This window comes from Aricia agestis, chromosome 14 (assembly GCF_905147365.1).
Source record: "Aricia agestis chromosome 14, ilAriAges1.1, whole genome shotgun sequence".
NCBI lineage: Eukaryota > Metazoa > Arthropoda > Insecta > Lepidoptera > Lycaenidae > Aricia > Aricia agestis.
The window spans coordinates 7,404,034-7,415,475 of record NC_056419.1 but is presented as its reverse complement, the minus strand read 5'-3'; the positions used below and the strand labels follow the sequence as shown (position 1 = coordinate 7,415,475).

The 11,442-nt window shown below is 37.5% G+C and overlaps 1 protein-coding gene across 1 annotated transcript in view; it reads right to left on the bottom strand.

Moving 5' to 3' along the window:
- LOC121733731 overlaps positions 1-11,442 on the bottom strand; it is a 140,043-nt gene that overhangs the window by 3,265 nt on the left and 125,336 nt on the right. The window contains exon 3 of the mRNA XM_042124084.1: positions 218-378. Coding sequence (XP_041980018.1) covers positions 218-378 — 161 coding nt within the window. The remainder of the gene's footprint in view (positions 1-217; positions 379-11,442) is intronic.

Genomic DNA, 11,442 nt, shown 5'->3' with positions numbered 1-11,442 from the left:
TGCGCATATTGCGGTATCAACTTTAAATAATAAAGGTGAGACCGTAATTATGGCGACACTACGTGGCAGCGGAGGGACGCGACACTTCACGCTTTGTATCGCTTAGGTATAATGTTGCCAAGAATAATAATTAAAGAGTATTAAGAAAACTATTTAATGAAAAAAATATTAAAAGATTTGAGAATGAGGTAGTAAAGAGTAAACAAAATAGACATACCGTTTTGTAGAACATACAAGCTTGGCGGTCCTCGTCCTCCCCGTTGGGACAGTCTATGAAGCCGTCGCAGAGCACGTGGTCGTCTATGCAGCGGTAGCGGCCCTGGCGGTCGGGCGTCGGACACGCGAACCGCTCCATGCCGTCCGCGGCCGGCGGACATTCTGAAACCGGAGAAGAGAAGTTCATTAAGATAGAGAAGCAAGCATAGGGTAAGCGGAGGGGTGGGAGGGGTGGACACGAGTATCCGTAGAATGCTTAAAGACCTGTATTCACTTTGATTAGGGATAAGTGCAGGTATGCAGGCAGTGCAGTAATCAGGAGAAAGTACGTGTGGACAGCGAGTAGCTACTGATTAGTGCAAGTCATTTAATTTCTCCTAATCACTAATTACTTGTACTAATTACCTGCACTTACACTAATCAAAGTGAATACAGGCCCTTATAATGAGTGACAAATGGCGCTATGTAGTCGTAGGGTCTATCATATCAATTGTCGTGTCAAACAGCTGTCATATGTCACGAAACAGCTTCCCCATATCACGATATAGCTGTCATATGTCTGTCTGTCGCCTGAACGCCTCCGTGGTCTAGTGGTTAGAGCGTTGCTCTCGACTCCGGAGGTCGTGGGTTCGAATCCAGCGTTGGAAACATGTTATTTCCAAGTTTGGTTAGGACAATGCAGGCTGATCACCTGATTGTCTGACAAGTAAGATGATCCATGCGTCGGATGGGCATGTAAAAAAGTCGGTCCTGCGCCTGATCTCTCGCCAGTCGTGTCGGTCTTCCGTCCCACTGGGTTATGAGAGTAAAAGGAATAGAGAGTGCTCTTGTGTACTGCGCACACACTTGGGCACTATAAAATTACTCCTGCGTACCTGGCCTGGTTTCAATGAAACCGTAATTGATTGTACCGTTGGTTCTTGGTGGAAATGCATGTTGAACACTAATAAAACAATATTTGCGTACACTTTTTCTACTATATTAAGAAATTATTAACAAATTACACGACCGGTTTCTTCGTCGTATTCGGTAGAGAAATTCTACCAAATGGTATAAAATTTCATGATGCTGACATCCCCAATATTTGTTTTGATTATATTTAATTTTGTAAAACTACCTACACTAAGTACACCTGAAGATGATTAATTTCGAAACCGGTCGTGTAATTTGTTAATCATTTCTTAATATAGTGGAAAAAGTGCACGCAAATATTGTTTTATTAGTGTTCAATGAAACCGGCCACCGTCACCGAAACCGGTGTGGGGAGTATTATTATTATGTCTGTCTGTCACGATATTTGACACGAAAGACCCTACCGTCCATCTGGTATGATACATCAAAAACTCTCATGAAGTTACCTAAAATCGAAGTCAAATGTTTTGGGAGCTGTCAACATTTCATGAAAATCATTTTGACAAGGCTATGGCACTTCTCCACATTTGATCGTATAACTATTGGATAGCCATGATTGCCACCATGATTGTAAAGCTATTTATAGTATGCAGTATCGACGTTCATCATGGGTAAACATAGACAAACTCCAACCGTTCAACAAGTCGTAACCGTTTGTACTGACTCTTCACGGGCCAACGTACAAAGTTCTCATTGGCGAGTAGAAGTAAAGTACAGAAGCATGAGTGAGTATAATAAAATAAGGAACATTTTAGAAGTACTAGCAGAAGTAAAAGTATTTATTATAGATGAATACAAACATTCTAGTTCTTATTCTACCGTACAGCTTGAATCAGTTGTGTAGTAGAATAAGGACCAGAAATAAAAACAGAATGTTGGTTAACTAGATGAGCCGAAATTAGTTTATCGCGCGAGAACCGTACATTTTTCCGGGATAAAAAGTATCCTTTGTCCTTTCCCGGGACTCAAAATATCTCCATACCAAATTTCAGCAAAATCGGTTCAGCGGTTTTGGCGTGAAGAGGTAACAGACAGACAGACAGACAGATAGACAGACAGACAGATAGACAGATAGACACACTTTCGCATTTATAGTGAAAGTGCAAAATCGGTTTAGCGGTTTTGGCGTGAAGAGGTAACAGACAAACAGACAGACAGATAGACAGACAGACAGATAGACAGACAGACACACTTTCGCATTTATAATATTAGTATGGATTTTAGATCAATGCGATGCAATGGCTTCACCATTTCGTAAATGGCTCTCGATTTCTCAATTTGCCGTATTATTGTAAATTGGAATCGATTCCGCTGAAGGAGAACCTGAACAAACCCTTTTTTTTACTATCTAAAATCAATTGAATGCATAAGCATGTACATAAAAGCAGTTGTCAGTAAAATATGTACAGTTTGTGACTTTAACATTTCTTTTACGTATGTGTTAACATTATCTTCATAAGCGATGCTTTCATAAGAAATAAGACGTCTCAGTCGCTTATGTGGGAACGTGAAAGTATTATTTAAATAAACTTTCAGACTCGATGAAAATTGCCATGTAAGCCAACGAAAATAAGACATTTTACGTCTCCAAATAGAACTGAGCGTAGGATCAAAAGATTGAAGAGCGTTTAAAAGATAAGACATTTTAATAGGATTTCGACAAAAACAATTTAGATGATATTGAACGAAATAAATTTTCCATATAAATACGATTGTATAGCACGTGTTTCTGTCAGATTGGGCTGGCTTTAGGCTATTTGTTAAATTGATTTTGTCTAGCTTAAAACCATTATCGAGCTCTTTCAACCAGTTTATTAAATGTTGTCTCCTAATACGTCTTAACTTTACTACAGTGGAATGAATGATGTTACTTTTTTTTTTATGAAGTAAGGGGGCAAACGAGCAAACGTGTCACCTGATGGAAAACAACTTCCGTCGCCTATGGACACTCGCAGCATCAGAAGAGCTGCAGGTGCGTTGCCGGCCTTTTAAGAGGGAATAGGGTAATAGGGGAAGGTAGGGATGGAAAGGGAACGGAATAAGGGAGGGTAGGGAAGGGAATAGGGTAGGGGATTGGGCCTCCGGTAAACTCACTCACTCGGCGAAACACAGCGCAAGCGCTGTTTCACGCCGGTTTTCTGTGAGGACGTGATATTTCTCCGGTCGAGCCGGCCCATTCGTGCCAAAGCATGGCTCTCCCACGTCATACTGTCTCGTAACAGTATTTTCATAATGAATATACTTTCAATTCTCATAATTTTATATAATGGTTCAATTAGTTTGACGATTATTTATTTCAAGATAATAAAAATGTAAAATATTATGATTAAATATAATAAAAAGTATTTGTACGTGAGAGAGCTATGCTTCGGCACGAATGGGCCGGCTCGACCGGAGAAATACCACGTTCTCACAGAAAACCGGCGTGAAACAGCGCTTGCGTTGTGTTTTACCGAGTGACTGAGTTTACCGGAGGCCCAATCCCCTACCCTATTCCCTTTCCTTCTCTACCTTCCCCTATTCCCTTCCCTTCCCTCCCCAATTACCCTATTCCCTCTTAAAAGGCCGGCAACGCACTTGCAGCTCTTCTGATGCTGGCGACGGATGTTGCTTTCCATCAGGTGACCCGTTTGCTCGTTTGCGTTTGCGTTATTTAATTAAAAAAAACGTAATTTTCCTAAATTTTGTACGGTCCAATTTATCTGAACTTAATCGGTTAATAATAGAAATTCTGTGAAACTTAAGCGAAGCTGGGACAGTAGGAAACTACCCGAACTTTAAAACATGTTTATAGTTCATTTAAGTACTAACAGTATTAACTACAGGCTAAAGTTTTGTCCAACGCATTTTGAGTTCTTTTGTAACAATTTTATGCTCAATAACATTTCTGTTCACGCACAATAGACTCTTCTAGTATATGCTTACTAACAAGAGTTCATTGACACTGAAACCGCGGGCATGCGTACTAGCGATCCGCGACTTTGTACTTCGTTATCGCAAAATCTACAGTTCATTGGTTCAATTATACATTTTAGTAGTAAAAATGATTTATGACAGCCCTTTTCCTGGTTACTTTCTATAAATAAACAAAGATCGATTTGTAAAGCCTATTGAGTTCTTTACTGACCGATCAAGAAATTATTTTCGATGACATTTTGATTAATAGGTTAAGCTTTTGTGAAGCACCTAAGTATAGTGACTATAATTTTTAAATATCACCAGTTCAGTCCACATTAATGACTTATATCCCCACTCGGTAACATTTGATCATTAGTTAAGTTTAATTCATTAAAATTACTAAAAAGAGTTTGACAGAAAATGAATAGGGTTTATGTCTTCAGTAAATGTTAGTTAAATATAATATAATCATTAATTCCTCGGAATGCGGCTGTAAAACATACTAAAGACGAGAGATCTTGAATGACAAATAGACCTTCGACAAACAAAATAGGCGCAAAATTGGATTGCCAACATTCAAATATGCTTTAGGCGCCTAAAGTCATTTAAAGACAGATAACTGGCACTGGCTGCACAAAAAAACCACAGTTGTTTTTATTTCAAATTATTTTCCGACTCTAAAGTCTCCATTTATGCAAAAAAAAAACGGCGGTCCTTCCACTCAAATCTTCAATTTGTAACCTGTTCATTACAATTATCATCATTGGTTCAAGTAATATTCGGCAACATAACTGGGTACGCGTAACAGGTGTGTCACGTTACAAATTAGTTCAATGTAATTACCCAAAGGCGTAATTGTCGAAGTGAACACGATGACGTCCCCGGCGAATACATGAATGGATGCACATAATGTTATTAAGCTACCTCCTACTCAATATTCGAGCTATTAGTCCGGCCTCATAATATGAGGTGTGGTCAAGGAAAATATACCTACTAATATCTTTCATGAAAATTAGTGAGGAATGTCTGTCAAAGAGATGATGTTATACATATACCTGGAGGAGCCATGCTTCGGCATGAATGGGCCGACTTGACCGGAGAGATACCACGTTCTCCCAGAAAACCGGCGTGAAACAACGCTTGCGCTGTGTTTCGCCGAGTTAGTGAGTTTACCGGAGGCCCAATCCCCTACCCTATTCCCTTCCCTACCCTCCCCTATTTCCTTCCCTTCCAATCCCTATCCTCCCCTATTACCATATTCCCTCTTAAAAGGCCGGCAACGCATCTGCAGCTCTTCTGATGCTGCGAGTGTCCATGGGCGACGGAAGTTGCTTTCCATCAGGTGGCCCGTGTGCTCGTTTGCCCCCTTATTTCATAAAAAAAAATGATTTTATTAAAATTGTCGCTACATAAAAAAGATGAACATGTTGTGTAGAGTACAAACCTCGGGTACTCACTAAATTATTGCTCTACAAAAATTCAAATACAATAGTGTGATAATTAATATAGTTTAATTGTAATAGTCTGATAATTGTAACAGATAATTATAATAGTCTGATAATTGTAATAGATAATTATTATAATAGTCTGATAATTAATCATTTCTTTTTACTTGCACAAATTATAAACCAAGAGGTTTCGTAGATAAACAAAACAAATGTGCTAGTGTAAATAGCAAAATCTTTTAAGATCGCGAGCAGATAACGTTCGCCTGAATTGAAAAGGCTATAAGTAGATTTTATCCATTTAAAGTTACCTTTCCGGCATTGAGGCATGGCTTGTTTACGAATGCACAAGGTGTCGTGGCGAGCGGCGGAGCCTACAAAGCTAAGAACGCAGAGGGCGCGCGCAATCGAGCCTCGCTACTAACTTTCCCAGGCGCTTCTAAAAATAGACGCTCGCGACAGAGTAGTCACTAGTCAGCCTTTCCTAGTCATAGAGAGAACTGGGGTAACTTTCAAACTATTCTGTGTAACTTAATTTGAATATCTAACTTGTTATTTCTTAGAGGATAGTAGAAGCCCGTCGTCGATATTCGCTCTGACGTCACAAAAGTGCGATTGTCTGAGTGAGTCATTGATAGGATTGAATTTTCACGTAAAAAATACTTAAATATATGATTTTTTTTGCAGGTTTTAGGGTTCCGTACACAAAGGGTAAAAACGACGGGACCCTATTACTGAGACTTTGATGTCTGTCCGTCTGCCTGTCTGCCTGTTTGTCTTCAGGCTGTATCTCAAAAACCGCTATAACTATGACTTTTGAAATTTTCACAGATTCTGTATTTCTTTTGCCGCTATAACATCCTACTTATATTATAAAGGCGAATGTTTGTTTGGATGTATGTATGTTTGTTACTCTTTCACGCAAAAACTATTGAATGGATTTTAATGATACTTTACAATAATAATTATAGCTTATACATCAGAATAACACATAGGCTACAATTTAAACTGACTTTCAAAATTGGGGGTGTTTTGTTCGTTTTTTATGCTCAACGATTATTCCGCTGTTTGTGGACCGATTTAAAAAAAAAATCTTTTGGTGTATAGGGTATCATCCCAATTTGGTACTCTAAGCATATTATGCTAGCAACAAGTAAGATTTTGCACCGAGGTATACCATGGTTCGGGCTTCGGAAGGTGCTGAGAGAACTCCTCATTCTTTATAGATACAAGTTTGTGAATTTCGGCGTTGTTTTAAAAACGGAAAACATATGCAACTATGCAAATTACATTCATCATCATCATCTTCATCACTACCATATTATACCATGCATTGTCCCATGAATATGATTATGAGCCTATTATGTTTATGACCCTATTATTGGTGCTTTTAGATCGAGACTCGAGTTTTCCAAGCGATTTAAAAAATCTATACTAATACTTATTAAAAACCTGAAGAGTTTGTTTGCTTGAGCGCGCTAATCTCAGCAACTACTGGTCTGATTTAAAAAAATCTTTCAGTGTTATACAGCTCATTTATCGAGGAAGTCTATCTATATAATACTATATTATCACGCAAGACCGAAAAAAACAGAGGGAAATGTGGAGAAAACGGAGAAATTATTATAAAGGGTTTATCCCACGAGCTACTGGAGCAATTTTTATGTTATTTAGCCCAGATATAGAGTAGACCACGTGAAGATATTTGTTTGCGGGAAAATGTACGGTTCCGTAAAATTCCTTATTTACGCGAGCGAAGCCGCGCGGGACATCTAGTAAAAATAAAATAAATATTTGATGCGGGCTCCCATATAACAAACGAGATTTTTTTGGCCTTTTTTGCTCGTAAATAATAATGGTAACAGGTAGACCCTTGAAATATTCACTAAATCTTTAATTATATTTGTACTTAAATTAATAATAAAATTAAAATAAAATTCTTCTCTTCGAAATCTTTTGTCAATACCTTAGTACTTAAAGTAGCTGTTTTGGAATAAACTTCACGTAAATAAATAAAGAATTCTCCATAATATTAATGTCCATAATATTATAATATAAGGTTTAATTTTAAGAAGAAAATTTTGTGAGGAAGCGTCCCGCTTAACATATTCAACACTGAAATTGATTGTGACATTTTTATTTTACTTCTCACTTGAGTTAGGTCAAAGGTCTTGGTCAATGAATGTCAAATAGTCGATATTTATAACCCGGGAATAGAACCCGCTAAAATCCTTTGAATTTGTTTCAATTTATAACTATTTTGGAGCTATTTTTGATAGGGGAGAAAAAAGGTTAATGTTGCCTACTTTCAATCTTTATTAGCCTTACCCTAGAAACAATTAATATGATATGAAGGCCTACCACCGGTTCGGGAACTACCCCGAACCGGCGTAAGAAACTCGTACGGGGCCACCTTTTACAAAAAAGGTGGAAAATAACAATAATAGCTAAGTATGTAAAAATGTGGTATTTATATTATAGAAGCGGCCTATAGTTTGTCAGCTTATTTTTCCCAAGGTGTGCTATCATTGAGAAAATCAGTTACCTTATAATAGGCCTTAGCACACAAACGTTCTTTAACGACTTTTTTAAATTAATGTATTGCAATTTATGTTACATTCGTACTCATGATCTACTATAAGCCTACACTTTGTGTAAGCGCCAAGCGGTCGAAAATTCTAAATATTTCATGTTCAATATGCTGAGTCCGCTTATGTAGGTCTCATATTAACGTTCGCTTTGATAACCTGCACAGTGCACTAGCTGCAGCTAATAGAGCATCGTTTATTATGCTGTTTCAGCTTAAAAGCTTCAGATAATTAGCTAAATAGTACGTGCTTTCCACAATTGTTGCGCGTGAAATTCTCTGACGAAACACGTCGGAATAAAACTTGGACACTTTATCACGCGCTGAGACATGAGAACTCCGAGAGTATTCTAGAAGCAAAAGCGTGCGATACATAATAACTTGGAGGCAACAAAACAGGTACGCTTTCGTACTGTTAATTTTGAACCTTATTGTTATGTTAATAATGTCTAAAATAATGTACTCATGTAGTCAAATTAGTTTGACTACATGGTTTTTAGGGTTGGCCTGTTGGGTGTTGGGTACGGCCCAAAGGGTAAAAACGGGTCCGTATTACTGAGACTTCGATGTCTGTCCGTCTCTCTCCAGGCTCTAACTCAAAAACGGTACTAGCTAGAGAGTTGAAATTTTCACAGTTTTTGTATATCTGTTGCCGCTATAACAACAAATATTAAAAACAAAATAAAATTAATATTTAAGGGGGGCTTCCGTGCAACAAATATAATTTTTCGCCTATTTTTCCTCTATAACGGTACGGAACCCTTCGTGCGCGAGTTCGACTAGCACTTGGCCTATTATTATTCATGATGAATGAAAAATAAAAAAGTTATAAGCCTTTAAATCAATCGTTTAGTGATCCAATGTGTAAGCGTGATAATATCACTGGCCAAAATTTTCGTTTTGCAAAAACGAGTTAGAAAGATAAATTAAATATTATTTTCTTTGAATTATATTTTATTTTATTTTATTTTCTATGCATATTTCCTTTTCTCATAAAACAACAAAGGTTCACTGATGTTTTGTTTTTTTTTTCTGTGTAAAAATTAGTCACTTGGGGAATGCTCAAAGGTCGTGCGCGTGTGAATCCTTAAAATATGGAAGAATACGCAGTCGTATTTCTGCCAAGTAAACATCCAATAGTAATGTTAAAACTTTTAGATATTAAAATTTAATGTCTAAAGTTTCTGCAAAGATCCTAGCAAACAGTACCTGGCTATCGAGGTAGGTAAAAATCATACAAATATAATTACGATAGGCAAAATATATTTCTATAAAGAAAGTTCATTTCGCACATAACATTACTGAAAATTAAGATAAAATATTGTTATTTAGTTTATAGATAGCGCTACAATATTTACAGTATGTAACTTATTTTACAACATACAATTTAAACAATATATACTATGTTTTAGTGTAAACACCGTTATCCTTGAAACCATCAAATGAGCCCGTGTAAATGAACAACTTTTTCTATGAGAACAATGCTGGGAACTCAAAAAAACCCTTCTTCATACCCATACAAATATCCGGTCCGGGCATCCGTATGGGTATGAAGACGGATTTTTTTGGCTCATTTGATGGTTTCAAGGATAACGGTGTTTACACGAACATCTTGTATAACAACTTTTCTTTCACATTTTTAAAATCCTTTTACAAACAAACACTCTTTTCACCCGAGATTTCTGTTTTTCACAAGTCAATTTTAGGTAAAAACGCTGAAAAAGTGCGTGCCTAACTAGGTAATAAAAATCCAAATGTGGTAAGGTACTACTATTTCACTATTTCACTATTTCACTGTGTGGCGCTCGTATTTGCATTTTAAAATATCACGTACGGCGTATGAATACATGTCACTTGCTTATATTGTGTAGAAACACAGACAGCGTGCTACAGCTGTTTCAAATATATATGTTACAGTCATAGTGATTAAATAGCTATTATACATAATGACTGGTCATTATATATAATACCAAAATTGAAAAGACATTTTTTATGATATAAGGGGGCAAACGGGTCACCTGATGGAAAGCAACTTCCGTCGCCCATGGACACTCGCAGCATCAGAAGAGCTGCAGGTGCGTTGCCGGCCTTTTGGTTGACTTGGCGAAACACAGCGCAAGCGCTGTTTCACGGCGGTTTTCTGTGAGAACGGAAATTCTCCGGTCGAGCCAGCCCATTAGTGCCGAAGCATGGCTCTCCCACGTACAAAGTGATAAATAAATCATTTTCTCCGGATATTTCTCATAATTACTGGTCAAAGTTAGCCAGAGTAATAAATACAGTTTATCCGGGTATATTATCCGGGATAAAAAGTATTCTATGTCCTTTCCCGGGACTCAAAGTATCTCCATATCCAATTTCAGCAAAATCGGTTCAGCCGTCAGCGGTTTGGGCGTGAAGAGGTAACAGACAGAGAGTCACACTTACGCATTTACTTATATAATTTTGGTATGGATAGCATTATTTTTTGCTCACATTAAGGTTAAAACGAATTGAAATCGTTTGGTCACACAAATAAAAATATGATAAATTAAACATTTCATGGAACATAAAACTGTAACAATATTCCAAAGCCAAGTTCGAAATGGAAAATTGGGGTAAAGTGTATATTGCATTACAAACAGAAGCAGGAAAAGGTTTGCACTTTTTCGTCGGAGATTATATTAATATTTGATAAGTTTGGAAGCATGAACAACATTCACGTGTATGTGCCGGTAGCGCGGGGGATGGCTGACATTTGAGAATTACCTCATAGTTGCGCTGATGGTTAAAATATGAGATAGCTAATTGTTGCCCGCAACTCCGTTGCGCCTAAATTCGTTTATCGCGCGGGAACTGTACATTTTTTCGATGAAGAGTATCTTATGTCCTTTCGCGGTACTCAAAGTGTCCCCATAACAAATTTCAGCAAAATCGGTTCAGCGGTTTGGGTGTGAAGAGGTAACACACTCTCGCATTTATAGTATTAGTAATATAGTATGGATAATAGCCATAAAGTAAATAAAACATAGTTAAATATCTGTGGTTGTTGTCTGGGGCTCATTTTGCATATCTCATGAGTAAACTGCACTTATTTATTATTGAACTAGCGACCCGCCCCGGCGTCGCACGGGTATAAAATATATAGCCACTGAAAAAATGATTAAAATCGATAGCCTATGATCCTTCACGTGGTCTACTTCTTATCTGTGCCAATCATTACAATTGGTCCAGTTGTTCGCGAGATAAGCCCTTTCAAATAACATCCCCCGTTTTTTCCACATTCTCCTATTAGTCTTAGCGTGATCAAATATAGCCTATAGCCTTCCTCAATAAATGAGCTATCTAACACTGAAAGAATTTTTCAAATCGTGTTTCAAATTAGGGTGTGTACGTGTTCCTTGT